The 19,154-nt window shown below is 44.7% G+C and overlaps 2 protein-coding genes and 1 non-coding gene across 4 annotated transcripts; 1 reads left to right on the top strand and 2 right to left on the bottom strand.

The window, feature by feature from the left end:
* Positions 1–6,611: 6,611 nt before the first annotated feature.
* On the bottom strand, positions 6,612–6,718 carry LOC134389744 (U6 spliceosomal RNA). The gene has a single exon (XR_010024722.1). It is a non-coding gene; the product is annotated as a U6 spliceosomal RNA (small nuclear RNA).
* Positions 6,719–9,954: 3,236 nt separating this feature from the next.
* On the bottom strand, positions 9,955–15,016 carry LOC134388515 (tubulin gamma-1 chain-like). 2 transcript variants are annotated; one of them, XM_063111612.1, is made up of 11 exons: positions 14,968–15,016; positions 14,550–14,662; positions 14,178–14,345; positions 13,081–13,176; positions 12,562–12,641; positions 11,983–12,109; positions 11,661–11,747; positions 11,390–11,539; positions 10,785–10,937; positions 10,541–10,702; positions 9,955–10,353 (listed from the first exon to the last, which is right to left on the bottom strand). In XM_063111612.1, exons 1-11 carry the CDS (start codon positions 15,014–15,016, stop codon positions 10,156–10,158), a joined length of 1,383 nt encoding a protein of 460 aa, XP_062967682.1. In that variant the 3' UTR covers positions 9,955–10,155. The 2 variants fall into 2 exon arrangements, with proteins under 2 accessions (XP_062967682.1, XP_062967683.1); XM_063111613.1 differs by having other exon boundaries at positions 13,108–13,176.
* A 322-nt stretch (positions 15,017–15,338) lies between these two features.
* LOC134386991 (reticulophagy regulator 3-like) lies at positions 15,339–18,432 on the top strand. The gene is made up of 2 exons (XM_063109160.1): positions 15,339–15,646; positions 18,370–18,432. The coding sequence occupies exons 1-2, from the start codon at positions 15,408–15,410 to the stop codon at positions 18,374–18,376; spliced, it is 246 nt and encodes an 81-aa protein (XP_062965230.1). The 5' UTR covers positions 15,339–15,407; the 3' UTR covers positions 18,377–18,432.
* The last annotated feature ends 722 nt before the right edge of the window (positions 18,433–19,154 follow it).

Below are 19,154 nucleotides of genomic sequence, written 5' to 3'. Positions count from 1 at the left end.
TCAACAACCCAAGGGCTGGCCCGTGGCTCACTTGGGAGAGCGTGGTGCAGACAACACCAAGTCAAGGGTTTAGATCCCCTTACCGGCCATCTTTATATAGGGGGAGAAAAAAAATCAACAACCCAAAGTTCTTTTCTTCTTTTTGAGGCTTAAGCATTAACCCCCCAAAGTTCTAGAATAGTTATTTAGCAGTTTAATTGAAAATGGGAAAATCCATCAAGAGTTCAGATTCCTGTACTGGCCAGCTGTTAAAAAAAAAAAGAAAAGAAAAAGAAGAAGTAAGAAACAAAATGGGATGATCCAGGCTTTTTAGCACATCTAGGACATTTTAAGTCCTTTTGGCACTTTTTAATGGTTTCTCTTTGTTCTGGATGTCTTGTTTTGTTAACCAGAGCCCGCCTGCCCCTCTGTGTCCTTACCTGTTCAGCCTAAAACTTTGGCTATTGCCCCAAGGGCTCAGCAGGTCTCAGACAATCTCTTTGTGGAAGCTGTCTGGATGGGCCTATGACTTTTCTGAGGATTCCGTAGTGAGAACTGTCAGAATTTCTTCCCTTGCTTGCTTCAAGTCCATTTGTAAATGAGTGATAGAAGCAAGTCAGCTAGTGAGTTTTCCGGATGGACCAAGACCAAACAGGTTGGAGCAATCCTCCCTAGCTGAATCACCCTGTGCTCATATAAAATAAACCAAGGAACCCTGGAAACAAACCTGGGTGCCCTTCCTGACGTCCCTCTGCCATAGTTCCTCCATGGCTCAGGAATGGCACATGGCTCAGGGTGTTTTTCTGTTAATCACATGTTGAAGCAAAGTTGTTCTCAAACTGTTCTCACGTGTTGGAATCAAAGTGACTTTAATCCTGTCTTCCCTAATCTAGATAATCTAAATAATCCTATCTGTGTGACATGGTCCCTCCTCCATAGCCTATCTGGAAGCATTTGATAGTACAGAGAAAAGATTTATACTCTGGTAACCTTTGCTTTGTTAATGTGGAGATATCTTTTTTAAAAAATTTTTTGAAAGGAAGAAATAAAACTGTTTAATTTACAGGAGACATGATTGTACATGGAAAATCCCAAAGAATATACCAAAAAAAAAAAAAAAAAAAGAAGGAAAAAAGAAAAATAGCTACAGAACTAATAAGTGGGTTTAGCAAGGTTATGAGATTCAAGGTCCACATACATAATAAGTACATTGCATTTCTTGGTTGAAAATTTTGAAAAACTATTATTAAAATCTTGTATATGTACATAACACAAAAGTTATCATTTTAACCATTTTAAAGTGTACAGTTAAGTGGCATTAAATACATTTCGATTGTGCAACCATTGAGAAGTCTTTTTTTTTATTGGCAGCTGGCCAGTACAGGGATCTGAACCCTTGACCTTGGTGTTATCAGCACTAGGCTCTCCCAAGTGAGCTGACCAGCTAGTCCTGAGATGTCTTTTTAACACTAAAATTTTTGATGATGACTAAACGTATATACATATATATATGATGAAGAATTGAAAATGGAATGGCGAAACCTAGTATTCTACCTGGACTTATACTTCAAGATAAAATAGAAATCTAAGCAGTGAGTTATGCATGTGATTGACTTCCCAACCAGTCTGGATGTGGCAGTATCAGATTCCTCACACTACCTTGGGAAGATAAGAAAAAACTAATAAATATTTTAATAGAGGAGGACACAGTTTATTCTTTGTAAAATAATAACCCCTACCAGGTTTTAAACATGACAGCATCAAAATATATTTATTGTAGTAAATATAGAAAATACAGATAAGCAGAAAAATAAAATAACAACTTGCAAAGATTGATATTGACCTTTCAGGAATTCATAACCCTGTTTCTTTCAGTACTTAAAGACTTAGATAGTGTTAGCTGGTGCTTGAGTTAATTGTAAGCCACAATGAGCAGACTGTGGTTTAATAGCATCTTAGGGTGACTATTGAGTTCCTGGCAATACAATCAATAAGGTTTTATTTCTGGTTTTATTTGAAAGAAAATCTTACGATGGATTCATTTTAGGTGTGTCTGGGTTTGGTCTTTTTCCTTCCTAAGTGATGTGTCTGCTACATCAGTTGGTTAACTATATGTATGGCATAAGAATATGCTGTAATGTGTTTCTGCCCTTCGAATTGGAAGAGCCTTGATATTATCAAATGTTAGAATTGGATAATATAAAGTCTGATAATGAGAATCTGACTTCTATTCAATTTGAAAGAGTGGTGTTGGTGACAAATGGTGAGCCGCCAATGGTGAACTCCTTCTTAACTGCACCTGTGGAGGACCTGCGTTATGTACATTTCTCTGAAGCAGAATGTCAAATGGCCTCTGTGTCCTTCTGGAATGCGTTACAATCTTAGAGTAACAGACTTGTCTAGAAGTCGAGTCCTTTATTTTTCAGACCCTAATGTCCCAGACACAGGTGCTCTCCTCCCAGTACCTTGTCTGACTTTCATTAGAGCCCTAATCACACAGTGACCTGATGAGTTATTTACATTAACACATAAACAATACAGTGAGAAATTCTTCAACTGGATCATATCTTGCATATCTCTGTTGTCTGCAGCACTTAGCACAGTACCTGGAACTTACTAGCTTCTCAATAAATATTTGTTGAGTGAATGAATGAGGAAACTGAGGCTCAGGGACTGGAAATGACCTGCCCAAGATCACAGATCTAGTTAGTAACAACATTCTGGGAGGTAGGTTATGATAACTTTTAATTACATTGCATTGCTTGAAAACATAATCAGAGGCCAAAATTGCGCTGAATGTTGGAATAAAACATTGGTGACAGGTTACTCACAGAATTAGAAACTCAGATGACAGTCCACAGCATCAAAAATTGGCTCTGAGGTCTTTCTTAAGAGTTTTGGGGCTAGCTAGTTAGCTCAGTTGGTTAGAGTACAGCCTTATAACGTCACAGGTTCAGATCCCCGTACTGGCCAGCTGCCAAAAAAAAAAAAAAAAAAAAAGCAGCAGCTCTGGACGAGTTTTAGTTTTTTGGTACCCTAGAATTTTGTTTTTCTTGCTAATGCTCTACCTGTAGGAATGGTTGGTTCATATTTGGGGTGAGAGGAAGCCACCTTGGTTGGCTCTCCCATGGTTGGGAAAGGCTAGAGTGGAAGAAATCCCTCTTCTGTGGAAAGGCAGGGAGATCTTTCCCTATATCCAGAGTCCATATGTCCTTGATTGTGTTCATGGTGAGTCTTTGTGAGAAATACACACTCATTTTTGACATAGGTTGGAGAAGCCTGGTGCATGTGATGAGCACTTAGCCTTGATTTTGGTTTATTTGTTGTTTTATGTTTGTTTGTTTGTTTTCTTAAAGATGACCAGTAAGGGGATCTTAACCCTTGACTTGGTAATGTCAGCACCACACTCTCCCAATTGAGCTAACCAGCCATCCCCATATAGGGATCCGAACCTGTGGCCTTGGGGTTATCAGTACCACACTCTCTCAAGTGAGCCATGGGCCGGCCCTACTTAGCTTTGATTTTGGCACAAGCCTGTTTTTGTTTTGTTGAGGTAGAGAGGGTTAGAGTAGGGTGTCAGCTCATTGGTCACTATGGCCTTTGAGAAGGTCAAAGTGACCCAGGAAATGTAATCTGGTCAGTGGCTGGGTGGCAATTGTCACTGAGCTCAGCAGAGTCTTCCCTAAAGATGTGCTCCAGAAAATCTTCTCCAGAGAAGCCTCAAAATGCTGATGCTGGCTCTTCTGCTGACACCTGGTGCATGCGCGCGCACGTGTGTGTGTGTGTGTGTGTGTGTGTGTGTGTGTGTGTGTGTGTGTGTGTGTGTGTGAGAGAGAGAGAGAGAGAGAGAGAGAGACAGACAGACAGACAGACAGACAGTCAAGAAAGGAAAAGCAGGCAACAGAGAAGGTGTGGCCTAGCAGACCTAGTAGAAGTCCTTTTCATCCACTGTTTCAAGTTGACAAAGTCACCTGGCTGGCCTGGATGGCCATAGGGGAAGGTGTATAAGGTCTGGGCTAGACCCCGTAGGTGGGAGTTAGCAAGGGGAGGGACCTGTGTCACTGTCAGGGAGGAGTGGTTGCCTGGCTTGGTCATGATGAGCCTGCTGCCTGAGCTAGGTAGACAGGTGACAATAGAACCTGGCTGGTTGACCAGCTTTTGTTCCTAAATCCTATGCAATCTTTTGTGTGTATGGAGAACAAGTAGGGAAGAATTAAACTTGGGTTTTCAATCTTCTGACTGCCTGTCTGTTAAGAAGTATCTTCATTTCTTACCATCGGGAGTTGTTAGCATTGGGTTGGGATCCCAAGGACGGGCTTTATGAATCAAGAACATCTTGAAACAGTTTGCAAATTGATAGACCGGCAGGTTAGCTCAGTTGGTTAGAGCGTGGTGCCGATAATACCAAGGTCCAGGGTTCGATATCTGTACCGGCAGCCACCGAAAAAAGAAAAAAAGGGAAACTATTTGTTAATTAATATCTGTATTCTTTTTCTGGGGAAAGGTCTATAGCAGATTTTCAGACAGATTCATTAATCGGCAAAGGTTAAGAAATATTGGTGTGGAGCAAAGCAGAAGGAACACATGCATTTACAGGGGCCTGTTGTTCACGTGGCAGGGAAATAAATGAATGCACTATGGCAGTGTGGTAATACTCAATTTGTTAGCCCAGGGCCTACGGATCAACAGCTGCTACATCATCTGATAACAGTCGTTACCTGAGGCATGCACACACATATGGGTTGGAGGTAGTATTCAGGAACTTGCTGAGTGAGCCAGTGACAACCACGGTGCATGCAGACAAATAGCTGCTAGGAATAGAACGGTCACTGTGGGGAGGTCACTGAACATAGCTGCCAGAGTGGACAGAGTATCAGATTATTCTCAGTCCTGATTCAATTTACAGTTTGTGAGGGGGCCAGGTCACAAGGATTTCCAGGGACTACACTAGACTTCAGTTGAAGATTGTCCCCTGGCTCTGGGTAGGGAACCCTCTTGAGCTGTTTTGCTATGGTTGTGTCTTAGAAGCAGAAGTAGTAGTCTGGCCTTCTTGAGCCCCTTGACCCTATTCTGTTAATCTCTACATCACCTTTTTCATGAACCTTGCAGGCCTGGTATTTTCTGATACCATCCCTGTGGCCAGTGCTCTTGTGATTCATTTCCATCCGTGGGGTCCAGGGTGTAGGTTGGTGATCCCTCAAGGATCTTCCTCTACTCCTCACCACCTGTTTCTGGTCATCTCTTGACCGTGGCTGTGCTCCTTTGTTATTGCAAAGTTGTCTTAGAGGAACACATCCAGTTGGCAACTCTGTTTTGTCCTGTGGGTGACCTTCCAGCTGTGCCAGTTCTGACCACCCCTGACTCGGCGGGTTGGGCCTTGGAACTGCCATATCTTCTGCTGATAATCTGTTTTGTGCAACTGTCTACAGATCCAGTTCATGATTCATGACTATTTTTTGATCTTGTAGGAAATAAAATCCTCATAGTCACTAGTTTGTTTCCATTCAGGTGCTAATGGCACCTTGTATAATGTATCCATTAGGAAAACTTCCAAAGGATCAAATATCAGAAATTCAGCTACATCAAGCCATTTGGTTCTTAATACCATAAGCTACTCGGTGTAAGAATGTTGGAATACCTTTACTTATATCATACATTAAAGGAATTTTTAAAAAAATTTATTTCTGGTGGCAGAAATTACATCTCACCCCCCACTTTTCCAAGTCCTCTCTGAAAACCATCTAGTATTAAAGTCTCAATATCCCTGACCTGTAGGCAAATGTGGTGAACACATGAATTTGTCCTGGCATACAGTATTATTTGATTACGTGGCAAGTTTTTTAATGGCGAGTAGAAGCTACAGCTTTGACATCACTCTTTCATCTGTTCAACAAATGTTGAACAGCTACAATGTGCAGGACTTGCAGTAAATATCAGAGAAACAGAGATAAAAGACACTGTCCCAGCTCATAAGAAATGCATAGGCCAGCAGGGAAGGCGGGGAAGTGAATCATCATTATTACAATATGGAGGGGGAATTGCCAGGAAAACAGTGAACAGAGTTTCAGTAGCCCTGAGGAAGGTTGCTGCCTCTTGCAGTGGAAAAGCAGTGGATTCTCATTGTTTTACCCTTTCATTTTTATCAGGAAAAAAAAAAAAAAAAGATGTCCCATGTAGATAAGAAACTTAAAACATTTTCCAGATAACCAGGCTTATCTGTCTAGGTCCCATAACTCAAAACATTTAAAAATTCTTTTCTTTTCTTCTTTATTGAAGCATAATTGATTGTACATATTTTGGGGGTACAGCATTAACTACCATTACCTGTGTGCAACGTGTGATGATCGAGTCAATATTATTAGCATATTCGTTATTACAAATTGTAATTATTCTTTATGCCCCTTACCTGATGCCTCCTCAACCCTCCTCTCCCTCCCCCACTCCCACCTCTAGTAACCATAGATTTGTTCTTTCCTTCTGAAAGTTCAATGTATTAGTGTGTGGTCTCCTTCCTCCCTTCCTCCCTCCTTCCCCTCATTCCTTCCTTCTTTCCTTCCTTCCTTCCTTTTACTTTTTTTCCTTTGAAAAATGTGTATTCAGCTCCTTTGCCCATTTTTTAATTGGATTGTTTGAAAAATATGGAACACTTCACGAATTTGCATGTCATCCTTGCACAGGGGCCATGCTAATCTTCTCTGTATCATTCCAATTTTAGTTCATGTGCTGCCAAACCTAGCACTAACAACTATTTTCAATGGAAATATTTGTAAAATATATTATTTATGTCTCCTTTCTTAAATGGATTATACTGAACAAAATTTAATCTTTCCTATCGACTCAAGGCATGTGCCATGAGCACCAACATTTCTATTTTGCTGCACTGCCCCAGACTCCTTTGAAGGTATGTTTGCCCCTAAGCCAAATGGCTGCTTATTGCTTTTGCTTTTCGTAATATCTCTCCTTATCAGGATGATAGCTCTGTTCCTAACTGATTTTACTTTAGAGTCCCTACTAGCCCTTCCTTTCTCCTTCAAATTTGTGTTGGTCTAGGAATTTACACACCTAAGCAGTTTAGAATTTTGTCCCAAGTAAGAGTAAGTAGACTGTGAATCAAAACTTGACAGGCTCACCTGTGAGTCATGTACATAACTGTACGTGAACTTGGCTCTCCAGAGTGCCCTTTCCTTTACTCGGGATAAATAAATGGATCTGTCTATTGCAGGCAAGCCCTCATGCAGAACTTGCTGAGTTCAGTGGAGGGGGATTCATAGTCCTCAGAGCCACTCATCTGCCCGGGGACAGTATTGCTCATGTGGAAATTCTTTCTGCTGGGGAGCTGTAATCTGCCCCAATGTAGTTCTCTCCAGTGGTCCTTGTTCTGCTCCTAGAGTGTCACAGAATACGTCCCCCCACCTCTTGCAATTGACAGCCCATCAATATTTGGCAGTTATCGTGACTCCTCCTAAGTTTTCTCTTTCTAGGAAAGCTGAGAAACCTACCTCGACCACTGACTCTCTGTGTGACCCTGAGTCTCACTTTCCTCTCAGTGTCAGTTTCCTCTTTGTCAAAACTGGGATATAGCAGCGCCAGTCCATACGGTGGTTGTGGAAATTAAATGAGCTCTACTGGTATATGCAGAGTGCTTAGAACAGTGCTTGATGTACAGGCAATGCTCAGCAATATTTTCAATATGGCTTTGTATTTTCAATATTGTTTTGTATACATATAGCACTTAAAATTGAACAACTTTGAGACATTTTATTTAATTTGAAAAACCACAAGAATAAAACATGATGACATGCAAAAATTATATACTTTCAGCAATCCCTCTCTAGCTTTTTAAGTATTTAACTATCCATCACTTTAATAGTTTTGTTAAAATTTTTCATATCCGTTTATATTGTATATTAATATAGAGATATTGTATATTAATTGTAAATATTATAAACATTATAAATACAGTCATGTGCCTCACAATGACGTTTTGGCCCACAATAGACCACATACTCAATGATAGTGCCATAGATTATCATGGAGCTGAAACATTCCTATCGCCTAGTGACATCGGAACCTTCACAGTAGTACAAAGCATTACCTTGTTCATGTTTAGGTATGTTTAGATACACAAATACTTACCATTGTGTTACAATTGCCTACAGTATTTGATACAGTAACATGCTGCATAGGTGTGTAGCCTGGGAGCAGTAGGTTATTCCACATAGCCTAGGTGTGAATTAGGCTATACCTTCTAGGTTTGTGTAAATACACTCCATGATGTCCATACAGTGACAAAATTGCCTAATGACACATCTCTCAGAATTGATCTTTCGTTAAGCAGTGCAGGGCTGTATATATATTGTATGTTAATTGTATACTAATGCAATATATTATAAAAAGTTAATTTAGGATGTTAACTTTTTTCTTGTCCATAATATGAAAAATAGTGAGCTTCTTTCCTTGCTTGCTATTCTTATGGAATTCTAAACTTGAATCAAATATATCCACTTGATTTTGAAATAATCCTAAACTCGCATGTCTCCCATAGTTTTCAGATAGAGGGTAAGAATCCGTGAGAAATAAGATGTATCCACCCCCAAGCAATTAGGTTGCTTCTTCTTCTTTTTTTGTGGTGGCTGGCTGGCACGGGGATCCGAACCCTTGATCTTGGTGGAATAACACCATAGGTTTCTTCTTCTGTTCTGTTATTGGCATCTGTTTTTCATATCTATTTTATTGGCATTATCCATGTGTGGGCTCTTTACCTCTGGTTGCTCTTCCTGTTTACACTTCTACTCATTTACGCTTAAAATTTATTTTTTCTGGTTATCAAAGTAAAATATATCCATCACAGACCATTTGGAAAATATAGAAAAACATACATATAATACCACTGGCCAAATGTAACTCCTATTAATATTTTATTATACTTGTTTTCAGTCTTCTTTCCATCTCTCTATATATCTCGATCTTTATCTCTTTCTATATAGTCGGCCCTCCATATTTGTGGGTTCCACAACTGGAGATTCAACCAACCACAGATTAAAAATATTTGAAAAAAACTTTTGTCTGTACCGAAAGTATACAGACTTTTTTCTTGTCTTTATGCCCTAATCAATACAGTATAACAACTATTTACATAGGATTTACTTTTTTTTTTTTTTTAAGATGACCGGTAAGGGGATCTTAACCCTTGACTTGGTGTTGTCAGCACCACACTCAGCCCGTGAGCGAACCGGCCATCCCTACATATCGGATCCGAACCCATGGCCTTGGTGTTATCAGCACCGCACTCTCCCGAGTGAGCCACGGGCCAGCCCCTTGCTTTTGTTTCTGATCTCAGTAATTTCTGTCTTCTCTCTTTTTTTCTTGGTCAGTCTAGATAAAGGTTTGCAAACTTTGTTATTCTTTTCAAAGAATCATAAATAAATAAACAAACAAACAAACATACATTATATGGAAACAATAAAATAAAAGAATAAATTTGTCCTCTTGACTTGATGTTCCTAGACTCCAGCTGCCTGAAACTAGTGGATCTCCTGGACTGTCTTTCCAGCGCCACCCTGTTTGCAAGAAGCTTAAAGGTAGCTGGTCTGATTCCATTGCTTGCCCAGGGCCTAGTGGTAGGGGTGGTGGCCTCAGGCCCACAGGTTTTGTAATCAACAGGACTCTCTGATGTGAGAACATGAAATGGGTGGAATATTCACCTAATATAGTGACTTGTGAGAGGCAACTGGGATCCAAAGGGGGCCAGACAGAGAACAAGGTAATGTCTGTGGGCCTATTCACCCTGGAAAGGAATTTCAGGTAGGTCAAACCCCACCTGTGTTCTCCAAAATTAGGCAGAAGGAAAATCTGGGGGAGACCGTTTGCTCAGAGTTGAAGATGCTAGAAATGGGGAGGGACTCCATCAGAGTGATGGTAAAAGAACAGGCATCCCCTTGCCCGGTTTCTAAAGCCTTCAAAGAGACCAGTGACTTCATTTATGTCCACTGCTTTATTAAAGATAGTCTCATAAGAGGAGAAGTAAACATGTCCCCAGGCCAACAGAGAATGTGTGTACGTGTGTGTATGAGAAAGAGACGTGTGAGGTCCCTGATCTGTGCTCTGAGGGGGTGGTCAGTCAGATGGGGCCTGGCCCAACCAATAAGGCAGATGAGGGTCCTTGTCCTGGGGGACTCACTGCTCCTGGGTGCCCCAGGAGATGTAGTCTGGCCGTGTGGCTGCATGGTACTCATCAATGAGTTGCTGCACAATCTCCCTGGACATGTCCATCTCATTAAAGTTGTCCTTGAACATGTCCTCCTTGCGGAACTGCTCCAGGAATGCCTCCCGCTTCCTCAGCCTGTCGTACTGACGACAGGTCCTTTCAAAGAGCTTGGGGTAAACAGAAAGCAAGGGCGACAAAGAATTTTGAGAAACAATGTGGCCCAGAGAGCCAGGAAATCAAGGCTGGGCTGTACTACAGCAAAAAAGCTGGAAGCAGGGGCAACTGGGATGGAGAGAGGTGAGTCACAATCAGGAAACCAATTAGGGGATAAGAGGTGCAAACTACGAGACTCACCGAGGAGATGCTGGTGTGGTTGGCCATCATCAGACCGCTAACACGGTGGGCTGAGGGCAGGTAGGGAGACTTCCTGGACAGGGCCACCTGGATGCTGGCTGGGCCCCAGGGGATGAAATTGGCCAACTTCCGTTCCCGGATCCTCTGCAAGCTCTTGTGGACCTGGGGTGGGCACAGGAGTGGTGATGGTAGCCTCTCCTCTAGCCCTGCAGGTTAAGGGTTAGAACTGAGGGGCCTCACCCACCTGGGTGGGGTCCACCTCTCCCTGGATGATGTTGAGGATGGCAATATAGCAGTGGTTGGTCTGGCGGTCCCGGCCTGTGGACACCATCACGTTCTTGGGCTGTAGCAGCCGCCTCATGACATCTAGGACCGTGGTCTTCCTTATGCTAGCCACCTGATGGGACAGTGGGTCACAGGGACCAGGCCAGCACTCAGGGCACAGTCCATTGATTCATGGACAGAGAACAGCGGTCAACACATGTTCCCGTCAGACTCGGGGTAGGAGGGTCTCTGTGGGGAATGTCTTTAGATTCAGGTCTGTACTGAGTCTCTGCCACAGGATTACGGTCTTCGCCCTCCTCCGCTCAGCAAACTCGTGCCCTTGTGCAGTAGCAAAACCCAACTCCATACAACCCAAGCCCTGCAGGAGCCAAAGGCAGAGGGAAGACAGGAAGATGGGAAGACAGAGAGCATGTCAGCAAGAAAGCTGTAGATCTGTGCCTGAGCGCAGAGCCTCTGGGAGCTGCAGAGGGCAGCTCCTGGGGTAGTGGGGGGAAGAGAGAGACTAGGTTGGGGCCTGCCAGGTCCAGGGCCAGCCTGGCCTGGGCCACTGAGGGTTGCTCTTACTGACTGGTCCGTGGTGAGGGGGGTGTAGCCGGTCATGAGGAAGTGGAGCCGGGGTGTGGGAATGAGCGAGGCAATGAGGCCGATGAGGTCGTTGTTCATGTATCCAGGGTAGCGCAGGGTGGTCGTGCTGGCCGACATGATGGTGGACACCTGGGGGCCGGGGTGTCACTTCATAGGCTTTGGCCTGGATGAGCCTCCCTTCCCCAGATGGCCCTCCAGCAAGGAGGGTGTCCAGTCCAAAGGAGTCCAGGAGTGGGTAGTGGGTGCTCACCAGCTGGTTGATCTGGGAGAAGGACGGGTTCTGGATGTGCAGGCGGTCTGTGGCGATCCGGTTCAGGGCTGTGTTGTCCAGCACCACCTGGGGGGACAAAAGAGGGTGGCAGATTTATGGGAACAGTGAAAATAGGAAACCCGCCTGAACTTAGGCTCTGAAGCTTAATTTCCTTTGAGCCTCATGGCCAGAGAGTCCCATCTAAAAGGGACTTGCACAGGCCTCTGGCAAAGGAGGGCTCAGAATGGGCTTTTTAAATGCATGAAGATGAATAAGTCGACAGGGACACTGGGAGTGGGGAAAGGTAGCATCCAGGACTCACCACACAGTCTGCGTTCTGGGTCAGCCTCTTGAGCGTGAGGAGTGAGTTGTAAGGTTGTACCACCACGTCGCTCATCTCATCCTGGTTGGGAAACACTGAGTACGTCTGCACCAGCTTCTTGGGGTACCTGGTGGGGGTTGGGAGAAAAAGATCAGGGCAACAGACTGGAGCTTGGTGAACATGAGGTTCCCCAACACCTGTCTGGAAAGCAGCTAAATCTGGAAGGGGAAATTGGGTGGGTCACAGGATCAGTAGAGAAGGGAAACTTGACTTTTGGAACTCTGTAACCCCCAAGGGAGAAGGGCAGAGAGACATCTTAGGATCTAGAGTTCCAGCTCCTAATCTGGCCACACTCCCTGGACCTTCGTACCTGGCCCAGATCCTAGGCTCCAATTCCCACCACTAGGAGTGTGATTGGGTTCTCAGTTGTTGTAACTTCACTTTCTTCACTATAGGAGAGACTAGAAGGGCTCTTTCCTACTCCAGCACATAGGGATGTTTATCTGCAGGGCCTCCCAGTCACTTGGGAAACCAAGTTGGAGGACATGTCTCCTCCTAGTCCCCCAAACACAGACTTACCTGTCATTCAGCCGTTCTAAGAGATAGGAGCCCAGGCCAGAGCCTGTCCCCCCAGCGATGGAGTGACACAGCACAAAGCCCTGCATGGAGAATGGGCAACAGTGTCCAGGTATCTAGTAGCAGAATTTCAAACTGGACTCACCCCCCACAATTTCTTTTTTTTTAAAAGATGACTGGTAAGGGGATCTTAACCCTTGACTTGGTGTTGTCAACACCATGCTCTCCCAAGTGAGCTAACCAACCATCCCTATTAGGGATCGGAACCCGCAGCCTTGGTGTTATCAGCGCCACACTCTACCAAGTGAGCCACAGGCTGGCCCTTCACCCCACAATTTCTTGGACTCCTATCTTACTGAGCCCTTCCTTCCCCTACGGTCCTTTTACATGTACAGCTTAGGAGACTCTGCCTTGTCTCCAGCAAGGCCCAGTAGCTTCTGTACAGTGCAAAGGGTACATGGGTGGGTCTTGTGCTGAATAGATAGCTTCTAAAGGGTGTTGCCAAGACTTCCCTATGTCGGCTCCCACCAGCATTCCTGGGACACTTACCTCTAGACTGTCACTACCATCTGCCTCCCGATCTATGATGTCAAAAATGTCTTCGTGGATCTTCTCTCCCTGTACAGACAGACATGGGGGGTGGTCAGAGTGGGATAGGACCATGTGATGAGGGTCCTGACCTCAGAATAGCCACCCTTGATTCTCCTTATAGCACCTGAAAGTACTTTTTTGTAGCATAGGTGCCCTGCCTTTTATTTTTAAAAGATGACCGGTAAGGGGATTTTAACCCTTGACTTGGTGTTGTCAGCACCACACTCTCCCAGTGAGCTAACCGGCCATCCCTATACAGGGATCCGAACCCTTGGCCTTGGTGTCGTCAGCACCACTCTCTCCCGAGTGAGCCATGGGCCGGCCCCTGCCCTGCTTTTAATCTACATTGAGAGGCAGTACAGCACAGTGGTTAAAAGCAAGCACTCTATACCCAGACTACCTGGGTTCATACATTAGCTGCAGCCCATTTAGCTGAGTGCCTCTGGGCACGTTACTTGATTTCTCTATGCCTGTTTCCGCTTCTGTACAATGAAGGTAATAATAGAGGTCCACAGACCCTTATCTAAAATCCTTGGAGCCAGTTATGTTTTGTAATTCAAAATATTTCAGATTTTAGAAAGATAATATGGTACATATATGTATATTAAATAAAACCCCAGAGGAGATCTGAGGTGCATTAATCAAATACATTAATATTTCTGTAATGAAAGGTATGAGTAATAACAATAAAATGGACAGAAACTCTAAAATAGTCTGTCTCCATTGAGATTTGGTTTTGCTGCTCTTTTGGCTTCAGAGCTTTTTGGATTCTGGAAAGGCAGATAAGAGGCTGTGAACCTGTAGTACCTCCGAGGTTTAAATAAGTTAACACATGTAAAGCACTTAGAATAGCCTGGCACACAGCACCAGCTAGTGCAGGTTCTTAATATTATGTAGTTAACTCCCTGCAGCCATGTCTCTCTCCTTCCAGCTCTCATACATCCTGATCTGGTTTCATCTCTCTGAGAAGTCACAGGGCCTGCGGCCACACAGGGACTTGTGGGCCCTGCCAGGGAATAGCAAATGACCTGGGAGAATCCACTGGCCCAGTTGTTGCCAGCTCCTCCTCCATGCTCGGACAGGTAGATGTTCTCTGGGTTGTACAGCTTGGCATAGGGGGAGTTGAGGATGGAGTGGATCACCCGGGGCTCCAGGTCCAGCAACACGGCCCGGGGGATGTAGTGCTCATCGTCCGCCTGTCAAGGGGAGTCCAGGAAGGGGCCCAATCGGCTAGGACCTGCCCAGTCCTCAGTCCTCCCAACACTGGCTCCTGCCGGCCCTCCCTCCTCAAGCCAGCCGCCTGGCCCTTTTGCCCAGCGGATTTCCCAGTACCAGGCCGCTGCCCTTCCCTTCAGGGCCCCCCGGGCCACGGCCGGCCCTGGACAAGTCGCTGGGGGCACCTGGTAGTAAAAGACGTCCTTGCGGTCAGTGCCCTCGGTGGCGAATTCCTCCACGATGCCCTCGGGGCTGATACCATGTTCGGCGCACAGTTGTTTCCAGAACTCGAACCCAACTAGGGGGAGGAGGCGGGCGGGGGAGAAAGAAGATATCTGGACCTCGGCAGGTTCCAATTAGGAACTGGGGGGCGGAGCGCCTGGGTCCAGGAAAAAGAAGTGAAGCCCCAGGACTCGCTCCTGTATGCCAGCGACTGGGTAAGGAAGGACCCCTCGGGTTGGGCAACTGGACACTGGGTCACGGATGTCCCGCCTTTCGGAGAACTACAATTCTGGGAAGGACAGATGGAGTCCAGGATCTCACAGCGAGAGCCCATTGAATCTAAGGAACCCGGCTAAGTGGAGGGGCCGGAGGTTCGCTCACTCTGATTGCCGCACTGGCCCAACTGTAGGGTGATGATTTCCCTCGGCATCGCTCCTCAGGCTCGGGCGTTGAAGCTGCTCCCGCCAGCAACGCCGTCGCAAGCCTGCCCGCTCGCTGTAAGACGCAGGCGCCAAATAATCCGCTCCACCCACGAGCTTTCTCCTCTCCAATGAGAACTGGGTTCTGGCAATGGCACTTCCTTATTTATTTGGCTTCAGTCATACAGATTGCGCGTGCGCGGCTCCAGCCCGGGCTCCTCGCTCCGGCGCCGGGTACATTCTTTGGCGCCGCGTCCTTCCCCTTCTCTGGGTGGACACGTGCTTGAGCCTGTGCGCAAGCGCACTGTGGGAGAGGAGGCCTCCTCCGCCGGACCACGCATCTGCGCAGTTGGTGTTATTGTGACTGGCGGCGGCCCCGGATGTCGTGGCTGCTGGGGGGAGATGGCGGAGGCTGAGAGGGTGGCCGCGGCCCCAGGCCCTGCTTTAGGGTCGACTTTCAGGGGCCGCCGAGCCATGTCAGGCTCCTGGGAGCGGGCCCAGCAGGTTGAAGCGGCGCAGCGGGCCCTGGTGGAGGTGCTGGGGCCTTACGAGCCTCTGCTGAGTCGGGTGCAGGCAGCCCTGGTGTGGGAGCGGCCAGCCAGGAGCGCCGTGTGGTGCCTGGGGCTGAACGCGGCTTTCTGGTGAGAGAACTGGACCCGCGGCAACCGTCCGAGGCGTGGATTCGTCAGGTTTCTCTAGGGCTCTACCTCTCGCCTGCTCTGTTTTCTTAGCTGCAGTGGCTCCTTCCTGTACCTGCCTAATTTTGCCTCACCTCCTTCCTCCATCCTGCCTCCAGGCTTTGGCACCCCAGTTCTTCCCAGGGCCTTCCAGCTGTCTTCCCTGCTTCACCTGCGCCCGCACCCACGTCCCGCACATCTGTGGGCAGGAGCTTCTGGTAACATCTTGAGCCGCTCTCAGTGAGCGAGAGCCCCTCTTTTTAGCCAGGGAAAGCTGTGTCCCTTTAAGGCAATTACCTTCCTTTTCTTGCCTGCCCAAGTGTGGTTTGAAGACTCCCTTCGGAGATTTTAGTAGTTACTGTTGGAGTGGAGGCGTGAGATGTTGAAAAGGTATCCATAGGTGTGATAAGAAAACAAGCTTGAGCGATTAGCATGAATTAGCATGTTAAGTAACCTCTCGATCAGTCAAGGAAGTTTGTGAAGTCTTGAGTGTCAGTGTGAGCCACCAAAGCAGCAACTTGAAAAATTATAAGCTTTTAAAGAACAGTTATGAAATAGATTGTGAGATTTCACCCTTTTCAAAGCCTCCATTGCCACTCCTCCCTGTTCCAAAGAATTAGGCATCCATAGCCACAGTTTATAGGCAAGGATATTGACGATGTCTAATAGTGTGTGCTCCTGAACTGGAAAAGTGGCACTATAAATACGCTTTAAGTATCTGTATGTGTCATGCTCTGTGAAAATGGAACTGCTGCTCCTGTCAGTTGTCATCATCTAAAGTGCACGTAGGTCTTCAGAGGATCTACCAAGCTTAGTTAGTTTGGATTTATTCATAACAGGGGAAGTTCCAAGGAAATTGACTTGTAGGGGGCTTCTACAGCTGAATGAAATGAGACTATTCTGGATAAACCTGAAACAACAAAGTATGTGGGTTTTTTTGTTTTTTTTAATGTGTCTTTGCCAAAAATAGCTTTTCTATTAAAATTCTTGGTTTTAAAATCAAAACACACATTATCCTTTGTCTGAAAGATTTTCATTTTGCTGGAGAAGAACAAATGTTCCAAGTTCATTGACCGGAAGATAGTGTTCAGTTATTAAGTTAATCCTCTCCAAGTTTGACGGACAGCTGGGTTAAAGGTGTCAGAGCAGTCTCTGGCCTTTGTTGCTTCCAAAGTCTTTAGCAAACTTGATGATAAACTTTCCTACTACATTCTTCACTCATTTTTGATAGTGCTTCTTCTGTGACCCCCAGGTTTCAACTTCTCTCTCATTGCTCTCTGTCAGAAACCCTTAACCTCACTCAGGAGCGTTTATCCAGTCAAAACTTCATTTCCCACAGTCAGATTTGTACCCCTAGTAAGAAGGTTGGTCCTCATTAAGCCAGTTTGTATCAAAGGATGACTGGCTGATGGAAAAAAAAAAACTTTATCAGGGCTTAAATGAATATTAAACCAAACATTTATTAATGCAAATGATTTGCTAGCACGTATGTTGTTATTTTTGAGGAGGGACCTTTCACATGCCCCTTGCCTGAGAGAGATGTTTGAAGCAGAATGTGGGGTCATGGTCTACACATAAGGAGCTGCTGTGACTGGGACACATCTTGAAATGTTACAGTTAGTTTTAATTTGCTGGTCTCCAACAGTGTTCACTTAAGCTTATTAATATGCTGTTTAAGACTCTCACTCAGAACCCCCTTTTGTACTCTGGGTCTCTTAAGGCATTGTCGTGATTGGTTATCTCTGGCATTTCCTGGTAGCTTGCCTGCTGTGTATCCAGAACACAGTTACTCTTTTTACATTCCCATCACACCAAGGAGGTGGGGGAGAGATATAAGAAAATGAGGGTGTGACTCATAAGACTGAAAGAACAGTTGAATGTGCCATTTATGGAGAGGACTGATACCTATGAAGGGTACAGACAGTGTTAATACCCCAGAGAATAGAGTATTCTGGCAGTGGAGTTCATAGAATTGTTTGGGGGAAATGAGCTTCCTTGGAAGGTAGTTTGAGGTTTAAAGTGAAAATTAGGCTTCACATTCCAGTACTGTCATAAATTGAGTATGAGTGTTGACATTTCACTTAGGAATGTTGAAGAGTGACTGTTTAGTTCTCAGATATTTTAAATGTTTAGGAAAGGGAGGAAGATCATTAGTTCAGGTCAGAAAAATCAAATCTGAAATACTTAATTTTTCTTTCATTACTTGTTTTGAATAATGGCACATTATTAACTGAAGTGTTTTATGCATTTTGAGGTATTAGAAGATTGAATAGGGGTACAAAAAAATCATCAGAATTCAGTGTTCTGTATTCTCCGTCACAGTTTTTCTGTACCTGTGAATGTGCCCTCTTACATCTTAAAAAACAAACAAACAAAAAACGTAAGAGAGAGATAAATGTAGGTACCTTGTCACTGTAGTATTTCAGGGCTTTCACTTTTTTTTTTTTTTTTCAGGTTCCAGAGAAATTCTGGTAGCCATATCAGAGATCTTCCAGCTTAGATTTCTTCTGGTCACTGATCTGTTATTATCTCTAGGATAATAATAGGAATGTCAAGCCTTCCCTTCCAATAGCCTGTATTTTCATTAGCCTCAATACTATCTGTAAATGAGAGGCAACAAGAGTATATCCTGACAGGATCAGAAAAGAGCAAGTTCGAGTAACTTTTTGGTTTGATTCATACTATAGGAGATAAGGGGAGGGTAAATGAGCCCTGGAAATGTGTGTGAACTCCCTCCCAGCTCTCTCCTCCACTCCTCCTTCTACGAAGAGTACATGGTTCACAGAGGGCTAGATGACTGCTGAGCTCCTTTCCAGTGTTTATGCTTCTGAGATTCTAGGTGGGTGGTCTTTGAATTAGGGATATTGATTTAAGAGTAGTCCACGAGCTGATTTCCTTTTGAGGTCTCTGTTGGGATCTGCTTTAACAGTCACTAGTCTGAGTCAACCGTATTATACTTTTGGGGGTTATTGTGGAATCTTTTTTTTCACACACACAAAAAAAGTGTTCCCTCCCTCCCCCACCCCCCCAAAATAAAAAGACCTGAGAAATGATTCAGGGTAGACAGCAATTCTGACTTCAAAGGTTAGAATTTGAGCAAAAAACAATAGTGAGGAACAAGAAACAAAAGGGAGGACCTATGTAAGTAGAGACACTTGTTCTGTGAAAAAAAATCTACACATCAAATTTCAAATGAAATTTATTGAGCAGTGTTTCTAATGATAGTCTTTGAAGGGTTTTTCTTGTTGATTTTCGTAGCCAGAAAGACTTCCAAGGATGCCTTCACTTACTTTGCCTCTCTTTGCCTTCAGTATTCCATCTGTCCTAATTGTAAAGTTGGGTGGTTTCTCTCCATTAGCAGTTAGCTGGTTTCATTTCTGCTTTTGTGCAAGCAACAACTATCATTACATTATACAGTTTGGGTTAATTTTTTCCTTCTAATTTGCCAGTAACTGGCTCATTAAACAGACTG

Source organism: Cynocephalus volans, chromosome 10 (genome assembly GCF_027409185.1).
Source record: "Cynocephalus volans isolate mCynVol1 chromosome 10, mCynVol1.pri, whole genome shotgun sequence".
Taxonomy (NCBI): domain Eukaryota; kingdom Metazoa; phylum Chordata; class Mammalia; order Dermoptera; family Cynocephalidae; genus Cynocephalus; species Cynocephalus volans.
Note: the sequence above shows the minus strand (reverse complement) of the source record. Positions and strands in the feature narration are given on the sequence as shown.